Source organism: Erinaceus europaeus, chromosome 17, assembly GCF_950295315.1.
Source record: "Erinaceus europaeus chromosome 17, mEriEur2.1, whole genome shotgun sequence".
NCBI classification, from domain to species: domain Eukaryota; kingdom Metazoa; phylum Chordata; class Mammalia; order Eulipotyphla; family Erinaceidae; genus Erinaceus; species Erinaceus europaeus.
Window position 1 is genome coordinate 79,507,434 of NC_080178.1, and position 19,511 is coordinate 79,526,944.

General features: G+C 50.9%; 1 protein-coding gene across 2 annotated transcripts in view; it reads left to right on the forward strand.

Moving 5' to 3' along the window:
- GALNT18 (polypeptide N-acetylgalactosaminyltransferase 18) overlaps positions 1-19,511 on the forward strand; it is a 315,539-nt gene that overhangs the window by 151,415 nt on the left and 144,613 nt on the right. For both annotated transcript variants that reach the window (XM_060177167.1, XM_060177166.1), the window contains exon 2: positions 15,536-15,728. In XM_060177167.1, coding sequence (XP_060033150.1) covers positions 15,536-15,728 — 193 coding nt within the window. The remainder of the gene's footprint in view (positions 1-15,535; positions 15,729-19,511) is intronic.

Sequence of the window (19,511 nt, forward strand, 5' to 3'; positions counted from 1 at the left end):
GTCATCTGTCCAGGGAAGCCTAGTCAGCATCCTGCTGGCATCTGGAACCTGGTGGCTGAAAAGAGAGTTAACATACAAAGCCAAACAAATTGTTGACCAATCATGGACCTAAAGGCTGGAATAGTGCAGATGAAGAGTTGGGGGTGACCCACACTTTTTGCCATGACTTCCAGGTCCTGTGTGAGCTTTCTCCAATTCTCAGTCACACCGGCGACATCTTCTTTCTGGCCAAAGCCTGCCTGTGATCTTGCTGTCCCCTCTGCTTATTCTCATCTCACGGATACCAGCTCAGATGTGTCCTCAGTGTGACATGTACCCACTGCTCATTTTCAAGCAACACACGTTGGGCTCTCTCTCTCTCTCTCTCTCTCTCTCTCTCTCTTTTTTAATGCCACTCAAGCCTGCCTCCTTCACAGCCATCATCACAATCTGTTCTGACCCACTTATGTGGTTTATTGTACTTAATGCTGGTGTCTGTCAATGGGATGCCATGTTCATGGGACAGTCTCGCCTGACAAGTTCACTATTATTATGACAGGCTAGTGACCAGTTACATTAGAACCCCAGGACTTGACTGGAACAGGTACGAGGAGAAATCATCACTCTCCCACAGATATCTGACATGGTCTGGGCCAGGAAACTCTGATGAGTAAGGGGCTCTCCACTCCTGGGAAGTGCCCACTCACCCGAGTAGATGACCAGGGAACTCCTGGAAACCAAACCCAGAGCTGGCTAGAGAGATTGCTGGGCAGCCTTGGTCCTTCATCCTGGAGGATTTCAAGGCAATAATAATGTTTGCTGTCCCTCTGCCATCCCTGGTAAGAGGAATTCTGTCAGCATAGCAAAGTCAGTGACTTTAACCAGTAGCCTTTGCCCCTCAGCCCTGGCCATGCTGTCCCTGGACACTTCCCTTAGAGATGGAACTCAGGATATTAAGACTAACGCTCACAGATTTCACTCCACGCCATATGTGGGTACTGCTGCCTTCAGGCCTGGACTGAGCCTCCTAGAATCTGCAGCTTTTCTAAACGCTAAATATATGACTTTAATCTGGTTTTTGCATCTCTGGTGAATAACTAAAACACCTTTGTGTTGAAATGCAGATTTCCCATTGGAAGTCAAGTCCTTCATTCCAAAGCCTTGAATGAGACTGGGTTTGTATTTATACAGTAAGTTATACACAAGAGCATCTTCTGGGCCCAGAGCACTTTCATCTGATTGCTCAATAAATACATTTTCATTCACTCAAGATCTTGCCTCAGAGTATTTTGCACTGAGATCGTCAAATAAGTGACAGTGGCCTATTGAATTCTATTTAATTTGATTCAGTAATGTTCTCTACCATCCCAGTGAATTTCCTGAGTCTTTGTACATCAGAGCTGGGCAGAAAGTACCTTGCTGGGGTGCTGTGGGTCTGGGGGCTGCCGTAGGTAAGGGCAGGCTCCCTGCTTACTGCGCCAGCTTGTCAGAGACGCTTCTCAGAGTGTGGAACTCCTGGTCTGTCAAGTCAAGTCTGGTGGTATTTACCCCACTGTGGTTATTCTGGAGAGAGAATAGTGCAACACAGAGATACTTAGGGCACTGACTGCTACAAGACTGGCATTTTGTCGATGTAACCTAGCTCAAATTCAGGTTCCTTACACATTTTAATTACTAGCTTCATCATTCTGACTAGACATTTCATAAAATGTGTGTGTGTACGCGTGCGCACAGATGGTGTTCGATAGGCACTTCAAATGTCATTTATTATTGTGCCTTCATTAAAGAACCAATAATTGCCAAGCAAAGAATCCAGAAAGAGGGGCTCACATTTTTGTCTTTTCTCTGCCTCTCTCCTCTGAATAGACCCCCCATCCCTTCAGTTGGATTTGCTGAGAGCAGAGAGGAGCGACCCCAACAAGGAGAGAGTGATTTCCCCGCAACTCCCCACTCCCACGTGGCCTGCCTTGCCTTTCCAACCCTGGACCTGTCCTGAGACAGAGTCCCCGAGCCAGATGTGGACAGCTGGCCATTGCCCGGGAGTTCTGCAGATCCTCTCTGGGCCCAGCTTGGCCCTGCAGAGCAGCACCAGACAGTGGGCCCTGTCTTCCCACCAGGTCTGGGTGCTATAGGCTGCTTCTGTGTGAGCCAGGTGTGTGCACCAAAGAGGCCTCCTTCTCTTGCAAGTCAACCCCAAGTGTAGCACAAATTGCTTCCTGTAAATGGCTGTCTGCTCAGACCAGTGCCCATCTCTCTGATGTTCACCCGTGTCACCTTCATCTTTTCAGGACTCTTGGTTTGGCCTTTATGACCCTTGAGCAGCCATGCTGCCCATGGAGGGTATCAGGCAACAAAGCTGCCATATATGTGAATCAGACATGCGGTCAAGGCCGGGCAGGGCAGGAGCCCCAAGGACCAGTGGCCCACGGTGTTGAGAGGCACTGTGAGAAAACTTCCTGAGGGACCTAGCTGTGGTGCACCCAGTTAAGTACACATAGCACAGAGTACAAGGGCTCATGCAAGGATCTGGGGTCCAGCTTCTGCTCCCCACCTGCAGGGAGGATGTTTCACAAATCTGTCTTTCTCTCTCTCCCTCCCTCTCAATTCCTCTGTCCTATCCAATAAAATGGGGAAAAATGGCTATTAGGAACAGTGGATTCATAATGCCAGCACAGAGTCCCAGGGATAACCCTGGAGGCAAAAAGAAAGAGAGAAGGGGGAGTCGGGCGGTAGTGTAGCAGTTAAGTGCAGGCGGCACAAAGCACAAGGACCAGCATAAGGATCCCGGTTCGAGCCCCCGGCTCCCCACCTGCAGGGGAGTCACTTCACAGGCGGTGAAGCAGGTCTGCAGGTGTCTATCTTTCTCTCCCCATCTCTGTCTTCCCCTCCTCTTTCCATTTCTCTCTGTCCTATCCAACAACAACAACATCAATAACAACGATAATAACTACAACAATACAACAACAAGGGCAACAAAAACAATAATAACTACAATAATAAAACAACAAGTGCAACAAAAGGGAATAAATAAAAACAAAAAAAAGATTCCAGTCTCTGATCAGGGGATAACACATGAAAGACCGCTTTGTTATTGGAGATCTGAGAGAGTTTGCATTGACACAGAGCTCGATTGATTAGGAGAGAGTTAATTTCTTACACCTGGTCAATAATCACCCCAGACCTTCAGAGTCTCTCTGCAGGTGGAGTGTCTCAGAGTGGATCTTTATTTCTTAGCCAGACCATGCAAGTAAATTCTTGTGTACACACTGAATTTGCAAATGGTTTCCCCAACCCATTAGTTCTAAGCCTTGGATGCAAAGTACAATCATCCGAGGAAGTGAAGTCTTTTTAAAAATGAAATGAGATTAAAAAAAAAGACAGCTGGTCGTCTGGGAGGTGGAGCAGTGGATAAAGCATTAGGCTCTTAAGCACGAGGTCCTGAGTTCCATCTTCAGCAGCAGCACGTGTACCAGAGTGATGTCTGGTTCTTTCTCTCTCTCTCTCCTCCTATCTTTCTCATGAATAAATAAATAAAACATATTTTTAAAGATGCCTGGACCCTAGTAGTGGAGATTTGGATTGGACTGTCTGGGGTAGGGCCTGGGTATCAGTAGTTGCATTTCCCTGTTGACTTGAATGTGAAATCAGGGTTGAGGATTTGAATTAAGTGGTGGGATTGGAGATGGCGCCTGTCTGTTCCGGGTGTGTGTGTGTGTGTGTGTCTTGAGCTGACATTTATGGCTGACACCCAAGTTCTTTCCAGACTCCGTGGAATTCCCTCAATATACCCCTATCAGAGTGGCACAGGGGTCACTGCTGTAAAGTCCTGAGGAGCCTGTTATGAGCCCTAGAAGCAGCTGAAGGAGTCAGACCTATGGGTCTGTGCCTTGCGGAGGGGTTTCTGAGTGAAGGGCCACTCTGCCCAAGACAGCATCAGCTGATGATGTCATAGGCGCTACAGAACCAAGGGCTTCTGGAGTCAGCGAAGAGCCTGCAGGGCCCCACCGCCCTCCCACTGTGGGCACACACTGCCAACAAGGCTGCCACTCACAGGGACACTTGTCTTCTCTCCATCCAGGGCCTTCTGCCTCCTGAGCCCCAGGCCAGAAAGATGCTTTTTAAAAAATATTTGTGTACTCCCATTTGTTGCCCTTGCCGTTTTATTGTTGTCATCATTGATGTCGCTGTTGTTGGACAGGACAGAGAGAAATGGATAGAAGAGGGGAGACAGAGAGGGGGAGAGACAGACAGACATCTGCAGACCTGCTTCAACGCCTGTGAAGCGACTCCCCTGCAGGTGGGGAGCCGGGGGCTCGAACCGGGATCCTTACGCTGGTCCTTGTGCTTCGCTCCATGTGCGCTTAACCCGCTGCGCTACCACCCAACTCCCAGTCTATGACTCTTTTAAAGAATTTGCTGTGCAGAGCTGGAGTTTATAAACAGATTAAATTAAAATCTCTGGTGAAGGGAAAGAGACGTCAGCCCTCTCCTAGTCCCCTCTCTAGTGCATGTTCCATCCCCACCACCCCCACCATTATTGGAGCCTCACAGCTCCAGGTTGTTTTACTTCTTTGAATAGAAAGAGCAGCAGAGAAGGAAAGGCTTAGAGGGAGAACAGGGTGTGGTGGGGTAGGGGACACACACACACACACACACACACACACACACGGGGGGGGGGGAGGCCAACCACAGCACTGAAGCTCCCCCCGGAGTGGTGGAAGCTAGGCTTGAACCTGGGTCACACGCTTAACAAAGCAGGTGTACTAGTCACGTGAGCTACTTCGCTGACCTAGGGACCATCTTTCTTAATGGGGCTCTGCAGAGGCTCTTGAAAGCCACTGTTCTGACTGAATTATTTCCAGCAGGGCTGGGGAATGCACCTTCTGTTTGCAGTGCACATTTCAAGATCTGGGGAGAATAGCATTAGGTGGCATGTGCTTTTTGAAAAGCTATATTCTAAAATGACCACTTTATTTGTTTTTTTAACTTAATTTTTATTATATTTGCTTATTGGATAGAGACAGGCAGAAATCAAGAGGTTATGGGGAGATATAGAGTAAGAAAGAGAGACACCTGCAGCCCTGCTTCACCACTTGTAAAGATTTTCCCCTGCAAGTGGGGACTGGGGACTCGAACCCAGGTCCTTGTACACTGTAACATGTGTGCCCAACAAGGTGCACCACCTCCCAGCCCCCTCCCCATATTTTTATTTGTTCCAGTCGTGCCACTGTTTTTACCCTTCAAATTGCAAGTGATATGAGAGGAGGGTAGGGATTTAACAGTCACAAAAGGAGAGTCTGACTGATTAGTCAGACTCATTAATCTAGATCAGGGTTTCCAAAATGTGGGTCACAACCCACTCATGGGTCACGGAATCAATTTACTAGGTCACGATCAGCCTTTCTCCCTCACAGAATGCTGTCGTGTGAAACAGACTCTTCCAGGGTTAGTTCCACACACAGTAAAGTTTAGGCTTGTTTCACGAATTATCATCCCCCCCCACCCTTTGAGCCCCTTATCGTGGTGTCTGTGTGTATACAGGACCTGGTGTAGAACAGAGTTCTCGCTGCGGGTCCTGAACAAAGGAGCATGAATTCTCTGCTTGGGATGGGAGGGGAGGGCGGTTCCTGCTGTTCCTTCAGGCTCTGGGTCTTACTTCCTGTCTGCATCTGGAACCTGAGGACCTACTGTGCTCAGGGAGGCAGGACTCTCGGGCAGGGGAGCCCTTTCTCTAGGGGCAGTGCAGCACTTTCCCCGCTGCCTGCTCCATCAGGGCCTGGCAGGAGGCAGCTTCTTCTGCAGCGCCAGCCTTATCCGGGAGCTAATCAGGGCACCTGTTGTACCAGGACAGTGACGCGGGTGTGGAAAGGGGCCTGTGGGTTTCTCCTTGATGGCTCCCAACAGTTGAGAGGCTTGTGACCTCCAGACCTTCCTGTTCTTTTATTATTATTATTATTGGGGGGCATCATTCTGTGATGGCTGGATCAGGAGCTGTGGGCACAGTGGGCTGTCTAGAAGATGGCATCTGAAGATGGAGTCTCAGAGGAGGGGAGCCCTGCCTTTGGTCTTGTGCTGGACCAGTTTGGCAGACGTCATCATCCGGTCAGCTGGCCCTGGAGGCTTAGTCAGGATGCAGAGGGGTTGAGTGGCTTTCTCCACTTCCTGTTCTCTCCTGATCTGAGCTGAAGGGGGGTGAGAGACAAGAGGTAGACCTTCCTCAGGCACCCCAAGGTGCCTCTTCCCAGGGTGCTGGCAGGTTCTGTCCCCCCAAAGTGGAGGAGCCTAGTGTTCTGTTATGCTGGGGCCAGTTGTTAGCAGGGCAGATGAGGACACAGTGATGGCCCATCTCACTGGCCCCTTGCTCTGTCTACCCCAGTACCTGGGGCCAGGCACATGGCAATGCTGACAGTTGCTGGCCACTATATAGCACACGGGATGTGGGAAGCTGTCTTATTGATGTGAATCCAAGGTGACCCCATGAGGAATGAGACATTATGCTTACCTCCAGTTTCCCACACCAAGAAGCTAAGGCGCAGAGAAGCTGAGTGGCTTGAGCAAAGCCACACGGCCACTGTGTGCTAACTCTGACTCCCAGCCTCTGGCAGTGTGGCTCAAAGGCGTTCACACTTCTGCGTCAGGCCAGGCTGCCTCTCTGCACAGCAGCAGCTAGACACCTGTCTGTGGAATGGGTGAGTCTGCACTCACTCAGAAGCCCAGATGCCTGGAGTTTCAGTGCTGCCTTGCTGTGGGCACCCAGAGTAGAAATGGGTCACTGTGTGTTCTTCAGTGTGCCTGGATCTGAGCCCCAGCAGAGGAAAGGACCTTCAGCCTAAAGCCACCTCCTTTCTGGACATGGTAAGGTGTTCCTGGGCCCATGAGAGATGGTGCGTCTGAGCACCCTCTGTGGTCACCCATTAACCTTGAGGGTGACGTGTAGGGTCAGGGACTCGAGAGCTCTCTCATACTCAGAGATGAGCCAGGGAAATTTAGACTTCCACTTTTTTTTTCCCCTTTTGTTGCCCTTGGTGTTTTTTTTTTTAATTGTTGTAGTTACTATTATTGTTGTTGTTGATGTCATTGTTGTTGGGTAGGACAGAGAGAAATGGAGAGAGGAGGGGAAGACAGAGAGGGGGAGAGAAAGACAGACACCTGCAGACCTGCTTCACCTCCTGTGAAGCGACTCCCCTGCAGGTGGGGAGCCAGGGGCTCGAACCGGGATCCTTACGCACTTAACCCACTGTGCTACCGCCTGCCTCCCCCAAGACTGACTTGCTTTAGCGAGAGCTTCTCTGGGCAAAGGGCTAGACTCTACGGTGCACTTGAGAAGTCATTTGTAGAGCAAACATGTGGGTTGTGGAGTTCCCTGCAGCAAGGCCAGAGCTTGTGGGCAATCCTGAGATCCACTGAAGTGGCCTTGTGTGACCTTGTGTTGCTTCCTAAGCTCGTGAGTGGCAGAGACAGACAGACCCGCATCCCTCTTCAGCCTATCCTGGGCATGCGGTCTCGGCGTGCAGCTTTAGATCATCTCTCTCGCTGGAAGCTCACCCACCTCCTCTCTGCTTCAGGTGTCCATCCAGCCTAATGGGGTTGGTAGATTAAGAAGAACTAATTTTCCCCCACTTTCAAAATCACAGGCATGACGTTTTTTTTTTTCTTTTTGCTAACATTCCACCGGACACATGCTGCATTCCTAATACAGCATCGATGCATCATAAAGGTCTTCACATCTTTCATGTAATAAATATTTTTACTGTCACGCCTGAGAAATGGATTTTGTTTGGAAATGGCCTATTTCCTTTGATGGCTTCTTTGACATAGATTCAAAGCCTTCCCTGATGCTGGAGGGGCCTGGGGCTGGGAGAGCCTGTTTGCTGATGTTTTTTTCGAAGGACAAGCTCATTGCTCTTTACTCAGTCTGGACCAAGAGATTTATGACTGAGGACAGGAATGAAAATATGTCCAGTGAGCCAGCAGCTGCTGGGAGTGTTGGCATGCTCAGCCCTGCCACCAAGGCCAGGCCCTGGGAGCAGACTGAAAGCCACCAGCCCAGTTGGCTCCTGTCTCCCCTCCTCTGTCAATCAGATGTGGGCTATTCAACCCAAGTGGAACTTCCTCATACTTCTTCTTGCAACTTTGTTTTAACAAAGTTCTTTTTCCTCCTCTTTTTTTTTTATATATTTATTTTCCCTTTTGTTGCCCTTGTTTTTTTTTTTAAATTGTTGTTGTAGTTATTGTTGCTATTGATGTCATTGTTGGATAGGACAGAGAGAAATGGAGAGAGGAGGGAAAGACAGAGGGGGAGAGAAAGACAGACACCTGCAGACCTGCTTCACCACCTGTGAAGCGACTCCCCTGCAGGTGGGGAGCCGGGGCTTGACCTGGGATCCTCACACCGGGTCCTTGCGCTTGGCGCTACATGCGCTTAACCGGCTGTGCTACCGCCCAACTCCCTGCTGACCGCTTCTTTATGACCGGAAGACAGACACAGGTAGCTGGAGACTTCAGTGGGGAGGCGGAGCCTCACTGCTGAAAGGAGAGAGTAATATTCGACAGGGGGAAGGGGCAGGTGCTCTTCCCAGCTCACTCCAGCCGCTGGCTCCCCAAAGCAAGGCCTCTCCTGTCACGCAGTGCCGTGCTCAGCAGTTGTGTCCTTGCAGGCATCTGAGGCTGGTGTGGCCGGCTGCCCTGCATGGATAGGGCCTCGCTCCCGCCCTGTCCAGACCAGCCACCCCTGCCTCGGACTCCACCACCTGCACAAGTCTGCCTCTCTGATGTCAGTGGGGTCAGGCCAACTCATTCTGCCCTGCAGCTGACGTGCAGAAACACCGTGCTCTATGTGTGAACAGTGAGGTGTATATTTAGAAGGCTCAGCTCCAGAAGTCAGCTCTCTGAGGGGGGGAAAAATGGCGGGTACTTGAGAGTTCATTATATCTCCTGGGCAGAACTCTGGGTTTAAAGGGTTGTTTTAAAGTAGCACATGACAGCACCTATAAATCCTGCTTCCTGAGATACATGCATCTGCCACTCCCTAAAGTGAGGTTTTTGCATGTTCTTTCTGTGGTTGGCTTAGAGCCTAAAAACCGGGGCTCTTTAACGGCGGCATTCATTCCACAGGAATTTCCGATCAAGTCCATTTCTGTTGCTGTGAGCGTGTGTGCACACACCAGGCTTCTCACTCGGCCCACCTGCCCGGCTGCCTCAGCCCTGCGTGTGGACTCCCAGACCCAAGCCCAGAACTCACTGGACACCCAGGGCTTCACCTCTGATATAGCCAAAAGTCAGGAACAGAAATAGCCCTGGCTGTCGGCTTGACCGCAGGGCAGAATCCAGATCCCTCTCCCCATCCACCCTCAAAGCCTTCTTAACGGTCTTTCCCTAACCCCGCCTTAAAGAAGGACATAAATTGAGTAAAACTACCAGAAGTAAGACCCTTCTGCTTATCCAGGAAGGTGTTCCTAGAGCTGCCCAAGCCAAGGGTCCAGCAGCAGAGTCGGAATTCCCAGTGAATTTTCCAGCTTGGTCCATGGATGAGGGCTTCTTGGAGACATGAGCCCCATTCCAGGTAGCTCCTACCTTCTCCTTGCCAAGGTTTGGTCATTCCATTGCCCTCCCCAAGGTGGGAGCCCCAAACTCTTTGGACCTTCAGCAGCAAACAAGCAATGTGACCCCCTCCTAAAATTCTGGGAGCTGAAAGGGCTCTGTACTGAGGGGGCGTTTCCTCCGTAGCACACAGAGGGACTGGCAGAAGATGGGCTTCTCTGGGAACGTGGCTGTGGAAGAGATTAATAGTCAGGAGTGGCCTGGCTAGGGCAGCCTCACAGTGTCAGTTTTATTGCATAGCCCATTTTCTCTCCACTCCATTGTGCATAGCCTGCAGCGCCAAGACTCTGCAGCCAGAACAGCCGGCAAGCCCTCACTTTGACGGCTCACAGAGCAGACCCCTCACACACCCTCACTTTGACGGCTCACAGAGCAGACCCCTCACACACCCTCACACACACCCTCACTTTGACGGCTCACAGAGCAGACCCCTCACACACACCCTCACACACCCTCACTTTGACGGCTCACAGAGCAGACCCCTCACACACCCTCACACACCCTCACACACACCCTCACTTTGACAGCTCACAGAGAAGACCCCTCACACACACCCTCACTTTGATGGCTCACAGAGCAGACCCCTCACACACACCCTCACTTTGATGGCTCACAGAGCAGACCCCTCACACACACCCTCACACACACCCTCACTTTGTCGGCTCACAGAGCAGACCCCTCACACACACCCTCACACACACCCTCACTTTGTCGGCTCACAGAGCAGACCCCTCACACACCCTCACACACCCTCACTTTGATGGCTCACAGAGCAGACCCCTCACACACACCCTCACTTTGATGGCTCACAAAGCAGACCCCTCACACACACCCTCACACACACCCTCACTTTGATGGCTTACAGAGCAGACCCCTCATACACACCCACACTTTGTCGGCTCACAGAGCAGACCCCTCACACACACCCTCACACACATCCTCACTTTGTCGGCTCACAGAGTAGACCCCTCACACACACCCTCACACACACTCTCACACACACCCTCACTTTGACGGCTCACAGAGCAGACCCCTCACACACACCCTCACTTTGATGGCTCACAGAGCAGACACCTCCCACACCCTCACTTTGACGGCTCACAGAGCAGACCCCTCACACACCCTCACACACCCTCACACACACCCTCACTTTGTCGGCTCACAGAGCAGACCCCTCACACACCCTCACACACACCCTCACTTTGTTGGCTCACAGAGCAGACCCCTCACACACCCTCACACACCCTCACACACACCCTCACTTTGTCGGCTCACAGAGCAGACCCCTCACACACCCTCACACACACCCTCACTTTGTTGGCTCACAGAGCAGACCCCTCACACACACCCTCACACACACCCTCACTTTGTCGGCTCACAGAGCAGACCCCTCACACACACCCTCACTTTGACGGCTCACAGAGCAGACCCCTCACACACACCCTCACACACACCCTCACACACACCCTCACTTTGACGGCTCACAGAGCAGACCCCTCACACACACCCTCACACACACCCTCACACACACCCTCACTTTGATGGCTCACAGAGCAGACCCCTCACACACACCCTCACACACACCCTCACACACCCTCACTTTGACGGCTCACAGAGCAGACCCCTCACACACACCCTCACACACCCTCACTTTGATGGCTCACAAAGCAGACCCCTCACACAGCTGCACTTGGTTGTTGGTTGTTGGAACAATTCAGAGAATTACAAGGGCCAAAGCAGGGGTTGGGGGGGGGTAGGGGTGGAACCAGGTTCAAGACCCTTATTCCCAACTTCAGGGGGAGGCAGGTGAAGCAGGTCTACAGCCCCCCCATTTCTCTTTGTCCTATCTAATAAAAAATTTTTTAAAAATAAAGGAAGAGTCGGGCAGTAGCGCAGCAGGTTAAGCGCAGGTGGCGCAAAGCACAAGGACCAGCATAGGGATCCTGGTTCGAGTCCCTGGCTCCCCACCTGCAGGGGAGTCACTTCACAGGCGGTGAAGCAGGTCTGCAGGTGTCTGTCTTTCTCTCCCCCTCTCTGTCTTCCCCTCCTCTCTCCATTTCTCTCTGTCCTATCCAACGACAACAACAATAATAACTACAACAATAAAACAACAAGGGCAACAAAAGGGAATAAATAAATATTAAAAAAAAAGAAAGAAAAAAAAAAGGAAAAGCTGGGGGTCAGGAATAGTAGATTTGTTATTACCCGAGCAATAACCCAGGTGACAATTAAAAGAAGAAAGGAAAACAATAAAAGGGGCCATGAGGGTCTGGGGTGAAGGGTCACCCGGAGGACTGGGTATTTTAATAGACCACCAGCTTTAGCCTGGAGCCAGCCCCAAGTCTCTCTAGCCCTCAGATCAGACCATGTGTTTTGGCTCCTGGAAATGCAATGCAGCTATGGTCAGAAAGAACATGACTTTATCACGTTCTTTGATGTCTCTGGGCAGTGGCTTCTTTTATCTATGATGGAATGGTGCAGGACCACCGTCCCCTGCACTAGTAACCTGTCTGCACCACTGGCCGGGGCAGCACAGTGCAGTCAAGCCCCCGGGTATGAGGAGTCAGTCCCAGGGACAAAGGTTTGGCAGCAGACACCCATGAGTGGCCTGCAACCCTCCTCTGTGCTCCTGGCACTTTGCACAGCGCTGTCTGTGATGCTCAGCGTAAACTTTCGCTGTCATTCTGCTACTTCCTTGCCTGTCCACTGTTGTCCTGAGCCTTCAGCGGCCTGGGTGTGCTGGTCTTCATGTGGTTACAGCGGTGAAGCCGTCCGCCAGAGACCTCACTGTCTCCTGCATCTTGGCTGCGGGCGGTGCTGCCCTTGGAGAGCCCCTTCCTTGGTGACGTTGTGGCTCGCACATGAGCAGCACGTTAGGATCGAGCTTCTCCTCCTTCGTGAATTTGCGTGTCATCCTTGCACAGGGGGCCATGTTCCTCCCCTGTGGACTGTTCCAATTTTAGTCTATGTGTTGCTGAAGCGAGCCAAGCGTCTCCTCCCTCACCTCTGACATGTTCAGAGGAACCTTACCCTTTGATGCCCTCAGCAGGTGCAATCCTGGAGAGACAACTGCCTCTGATTTGGAGGTGTCCCAAGCCACCCGGAGAGGAGAGGAGGCATGGGGATGACCTGTGTTTGCCACATCCTTTGGCCTCTCTCTCATGAGGGACCGGCAGCAGCACACTGTCTCTGCCCCAAGAATCAGAAGCTCTCCAGTTTGCAAGGAGCTACACCAGCCCCCTTCTCCATTCAGCCTTGGGCACCTCCTGTGAGCAGGGTGCCCCCAGCATCCTTGGCATAACTGGGGAAAATGTTGGTACCAAAAGGCCCTTCTTTTGTCCCCAGGATGTGATTGCCCCGAAACTAGTTGGCTCCCACCTGAGTCCCCCAGGCTTGGTGATTCTGTCATCCCAGCCCCTGCTTGTGTCCAGTCTGTACCTTAAATGACCATGTTCCTCCTGACTTTACAGGGACAGCTAAGGGCCACTGCCCCCAGCTCTGCCTTTCCTGTCCCCAGCCTGTTTCCACTGCCTCCAGTCTTGTGCCTACAACTCTCTCACACATGCTTATGCTCATATATGTGTGAGCCTAGAAGGTCCTTCCTGGTGGACTTGACATCTGTGTCTAACATCACTGATTCCTGACTTTGAATGGTTCCCTAGAAACAAATTCCAAAGTCCTGGCCCTGGCAAAACCTAGCTGCCACCCCATAAAAGAGAGCTTGAAAAAATAAATTAATTAAATTAAAAAAGAGAGAGCTTGAGAAGCCTGCAAGGATTCCTCTGATCAGGAGCCTAGATGCATCAACTCTGTGCTTATTCTGTGCTAAGCTTCCTGCTTGACCTTATTTTCTGTAATCATTGCACACTTCTGGGGCAAATGAGTCTTATCTCAAAATTGCAGGTGCAGAAACCCAAGCTAAGAGAAGTCGAGTATGTGCTTGTGGTCACATAGTCAGTGAATGACAGAGCAGGGGCTTCAGTCCATGTCTCTAAGAGCCCAAGGCCTCTGCTCCTACCGGAATTGGTGCCTCCTTTCTTTCTTTCTTTCTTTCTTTCTTTCTTTCTTTCTTTCTTTCTTTCTTTCTTTCTATTTTTCTTTCTTTCTTTCTTTTGAAGTTCTAGAGAAAACCATGGTGTGTGTGAGTCGTTCTTCACCTGATATGGGAGCTGTCCATATAAAATCTACTGAGATTCCAGCGAGCATGGGGCCTAGGCATCCTTTGGAGTCTGCTGTGCCGCTGATTCCCTGTTGTGGAGGATGCAGAAGCAGCAGGAGACAGACCCAGGAGTGTGTGTGTGTGTGTGTGTATGAGAGTGAGTGTGTGTGTGTGAGTGTGTGTGTGTGTGAGTGTGTGTGTGTGTGTGTGTGAGTGTGTGTGAGTGTGTGTGTGTGAGTGTGTGTGAGTGTGTGTGTGAGTGTGTGTGTGTGTGAGTGTGTGTGTGTGTGTGAGTGTGTGTGTGTGAGTGTGTGTGTGTGTGTGTGTGTGTGTGTGTGTGAGTGAGTGTGTGAGTGTGAGTGTGTGTGTGTGTGTGTGAGAGAGAGAGTGTGTGTGTGTGTGTGTGTGGTGGGGGTTTCATTTTAGTCAGGTGAATGTCAGCTGGTGTGACTGAATAATCACAGCAGGACCAAACAACAGAACTGGGGTGTAGGAGAATTGTGAGGCCGAGGTCAAGCACAGTGTGGACCACTCGCAGGGAGCACCCATGAGAGCCTGGTAGTATCATCCCGTCAGTCTCCCCTACCCGGGGGTCAAGCAGGGGAACCTAACAGGTTTCAGTCCCCCCCACTCTCTCTTGGCTACACAAAGACCCACCTCCCCCCTCTGTCTAGCTGGCAGTTTCACTTCGTCTTTCTCCAAAGGAGCTCCACCACTAAGCCAACGGTTACTGGAAAGACCCTCACCAGCTCTCTGTCCCCTGCTGTCTTGACCATATAAGGTATGAATAAGCTGCTTCCTCCTACCGCCCTGTAAAAGCTCTGCTCTGCTGCACAATAAATGCACTAGTCCCTGCAATGGTGTCTTGAGTGATCTCTGATTCCGTCTCTTCTTGCCATGGTCTTCTAGAGAAAGACCTCAGCGCACTCATTCCTGCTGCCTCTGGTCTGACTCTCACTGGCACCCATCTCTGGTGGCCAAGAGAACGGTCACACCGGGGGATCCAGACCTGAGATAGGCCCCCCAAAAGAAAACGTCCCGGCAATGGGGGGATTAAAAACTGGACGGGAACGCTGGGCGTGGAATAAACAGGGAGTAGAATACAATATGAGGAAAGAAAAGCAGAAAAAGTCCTGCCTCATCTCCAGAATCTCTGAGGGGGAAAGGGAGCAGGCAGACTGGGGACATGAAGCCATGGGACATGGGACTTCTGCTTTGAAGCCATGGGACATCTGGGTCACATTAATCAACTTCTTATTTTTTAATGTTTGTTTATTTATTTATTCCCTTTTGTTGCCCTTGTTTTATTGTTGTTGTGGTTATTATTGTTGTTATTGAGGTCGTCGTTGTTGGATAGGACAGAGAGAAATGGAGAGAGGAGGAGAAGATAGAGAGGGGGAGAGAAAGAAAGACACCTGCAGACCTGCTTCACCGCCTGTGAAGTGACTCCCCTGCAGGTGGGGAGCCGGGGGCTCGAACCGGGATCCTTACGCCAGTCCCTGCACTTTGCGCCACATGCGCTTAACCTGCTGCGCTACCACCCGACTCCCATTAATCACCTTCTTGGCCATCTCTGCTGAGTGTGTGGCTATGTCTTTTGTGCTTTGGGGTTGCTGAGTGAATGGATGCTGGTGTCATGCATGGATGAATGAATCTGGGAACTGACAACTGCAGTTTCTCCAACAGTGAAGCAAAGATTGTTTCCCCAAGGTGGTGCTGAGCAAGGGAGAAGGATCGCTATGGTACATGCAGGGGCCACTCTGACCTCCCGTCTCTTTTTGTTTCTTCTTTCTCCAGAGACCCCTGCCAAGCCTGAAGAGTCAGAGGCTGAGTCTTTCACCGACTCCTCTCTGTTTGCACACTGGGGCCAGGAGCTCAGCCCTGAAGGCCGGCGTGTAGCCCTGAAGCAATTCCAGTACTATGGCTACAACGCCTACCTCAGTGACCGTCTGCCGCTGGACAGACCCCTACCTGACCTCAGACCCAGTGGGTGAGCAGAGTCCTGGCGGGGCCCCTGTTGGTGGGGGAGGCGGGAGAAGCAGGCTGCTGGGGACGTAGTCGGTGCTGGGGGCCTGGGATCCTGAGCCCCTGTCCTGCTCGAGTCAGGACCTACACTGGGAGAGTCTTTTGATTTTTTAAAAATTTTTTAATGTTTATTTATTTTCCCTTTTGTTGACCTTGTTTTTTTTATTGTTGTTGTAGTTATTATTGTTGTTATTGATGTTGTCATTGTTGGATAGGACAGAGAGAAATGGAGAGAGGAGATGAAGACAGAGAGGGGGAGAGAAAGACAGACACCTGCAGACCTGCTTCACCGCCTGTGAAGCGACTCCCCTGTGGGTGGGGAGCTGGGGGCTCGAACCGGGATCCTTACGCCGGGCCTTGCGCTTTGCGCCACCTGCGCTTAACCCGCTGCGCCACCGCCCGACTCCCCACCTGGAGAGGCTTCCTGCCCTTTCTCCTCCTTCACCTTCAGTTTCTCCCTCTGCTGAGCATGGGGAGGACTTTCTTCCATTAGAGATTCGAGGATTAATAACCTAATTTGCTCCTAATGGGCATGCGAATAACCTGGCATTCCTGTTAATAAGTCATTTTAACCCAATTAGTTGCATTTTGATGCACAAGTATTGTTTTCCAGTAAATTGGTTTTTTTAAAATCCATCCATCTTCTCAGTCTGACAGACCATCACTCTCGACAGAGAAGTCTGTGCTGATGTCTCTCTTTGCTACAAAACATGTTCCTTTAAGGCTCACTTGGAATTTCTATGACTCCTAATTATTGGAACTGTGGGCACAAACCACAGCTTAGAAACATCATTAACTTTTGAGAACCCCTCTCTATGCACCCCTTCCCCTCTACCTCAGTTCTATGATCTTTTTAAACCATAGGGCGGATCAGCTCTGGCTTGTAGTGGTGCTGGGGATCGAACCTGGGCTTCAGAGCCTCAGGCATGAAAGTCTCTTTGCATAACTCTTATGCTCTCAAAACCCCCCCCCCCCCGTTATTTTATGATTTTTTTGCTTTTGAAGCTCTCTCTATTTTTAAAATTTATTTATTTATAAAATGGAAACACTGACAAGACCATAGGATAAGAGGGGTACCATTCCCACCACCAGAACTCCGTATCCCATCCCCTCCCCTGACAGCTTTCCCATTCTCTATCCCTCTGGGAGCATGGACCCAGGGTCACTGTGGGATGCAGAAGGTGGAAGGTCTGGCTTCTGTAATTGCTTCCCCGCTGAACATGGGTGTTGACAGGTGGATCCGTACTCCCAGCCCGTCTCTCTCTTTCCCTAGTGGGGCAGGGCTCTGGGGAGGTGGGGCTCCAGGACACATTGGTGGGGTTGTCTGTCCAGGGAAGTCAGGTTAGCATCATGGTAGCATCTGGAGCCTTGTGTCTGAAAAAGAGTTAAGATAGAAAACCATATAAATTGTTAATTAATCATGAACCTAAAGACTGGAATACTGCAGATGAATATCCGGGGTCTCCGTTTTGGAAATAGCTAGCAGGTCTATTTTAGGTATATTCCAAAGAGCCCATGACTTTATTAGTTTTTGCCTGAACCCGACATCTGATGTGCAGTTAGATGGGGTTTACAGTCAACACTGTTTATACATTTTTCCCGTATTTGGGAGCCACACTTTCCCCTGATCCAGCTTTCTAGCCCTTCTTCCAGCCATGACATCATCTCCCCAGACAATTGTATGATTTTTTTTTTTGTAAAGCTGTAAGTTGAAGCAAGCACGTATCTGAAGTTTTCAGGAAAGAGTTTGCTTTTGAGTTTGTAGTCTGTGTGCTTTGAGGGAAGAGACCTCCAATCAGGGATAAGCATCTGTGTGGGACAGAAAGCCGGGCACGGGATTTCCTGGGCTAGGGCTGCCTCGCCGGGGGCTGAAGATGAAAGTGCGGCTGAGGGTCCACAGAGGGAGAGAAGAGTGTGTACTCATTTGAAAGGTGGTCACTGAGCAGTTACTGTGCCAGCTTCACACCTGGAGAACACGGCAGGAATCCTTGCCCTCTGGTCGCTCACGCTCTTGGGAGAGACAGATAGTAAACAGAGCAGTCAAATCTGGAGCATGTTAGACGGGGTGAGTGCTGTGGGGAAGAAAGACACTTGATGGGAAGGAAGTAAGAAGTGCGAGGAGTAGGGGCCAGGCGGTGGCACCGGGTGGTTTGATTACCCAGTCCCCACCTGCAGGGGGAAGGCCTCGCAAGTGATGAAGCAATGTTGCAGGTGTCTCTGTCTCTCTCCTCTCTTTTTTTTTAAATTATTATCTTCTTTTTTATTTATTGGATAGAGACAGCCAGAAATCAGGAAGAAGGGAGATGGAGAGGGAGCGAGCCAGAGAGACACCTGCAGCCCCGCTTCCCCACTCACCAAGCTTTCCCCCTGCAGGTGGGGACTGGGGGCTTGAACCTGGGCCCTTGCACACTGTAATGTGTGCTCAACCAGGTGCACCACCACCCAGCCCCCCTCTATCCCTCTCTATCACCCTCTTCCCTCTTGATTTCTAGCTGTCCCGACTCAATAGATAAATAAATAAAGGTGATTAGGTAAGTTAAAGGAAATGAGAGGAAGGGTTGTGTTTTAAGGAGGTAGTTGGGGAAGGCCTCACTGAGATAGGAAGAGATCAGCAGGCAGGCCACATGCGTCCTTGGATGGGAGGCAGAGCTCCACCAGCAGAAAGACCAGGGGTGCAAAGGTCCTGCAGCAGAAGTGGGCGTGGGGTGTTTGAAGACAAGGAAGGCAGCCTTTGTGGCTGGGACAGAGCCAAGGATCCAGCAGCCGTGGGAGCTGAGCTGAGCAGGGTACGAGCAAGCAGGTGTAAGTTCTCAGGCTTGGCTGCATATTTGACTGTCTGGGAACTTCTGAGTATTTCTGAGGCTGGGCCTCCATCCTAGACCAATAGATAAGACTTCTCATATGCCTTTTTTTTTTTTTGCCTCCAGGGTTATTGCTGGGGCTCTGTGCCTGCACCTCAGATCCTCCACTCCTGGAGGCCGTTTTTCCATTTTGTTGCCCTTGTTGCCACTGCTGTCATCATTGCTGGATAGGACAGAGAGAAATCGGGAGAGGAGGGAAAGACATAGGGAGAGAGAAAGACAGACACCTGCAGACCTGCTTCACTGCTTGTGAAGTGACCCCCCTGCTGGTGGGGAGCCGGGGGCTCGAACTGGGATCCTTACACCGGTCCTTACACTTCATACTGTGTGCACTTAACCCGCTGCGCTACTGCCCAGCCCCCTTCCTATATGTCTTAATAAGAGATGACACTATTTATCCATATGGTTTAGAGACACCTGTGTGCTCAGGTAAGAGCTCATGGCTGGGCCCTAGATCAGGCCAAGAGAGTAGAGGCAGAGATGAGGCTGGCTTTGAGGGTTATCTTGAAAGTAGCTGGGCTAAGTCCCACAGAGTCTCGGTCCCCTGAGAGTTCTGCAGAGGTCACAGCAGGGCCCGTGGGAGAAGCCAGTCTGATGCAGGAACAACCATGAGCTGGTGGAGAAGGATCCTCAGGAGGAGTGAGGGTCTCAGGCCCCTTCAGGGGCCTCGCTCAGGACTTTGTCTAACATAGGAGCTGGGGACATTGCTGCTAGCCCTTTCACAGAACCTAGGGCCGGGCCAATCCAGGTTGTTCCCAGTTAAAAGGGAAATCAAAGGGAAGCCAAAGGGAAGGGCAGATCTTACAGACCACATGGGCTTCTGCTAGCCCTCCTTCCCATTTAGACCACAGCAGCATTGCAACGAGAGAGAGAGAGAGAGAGAGAGA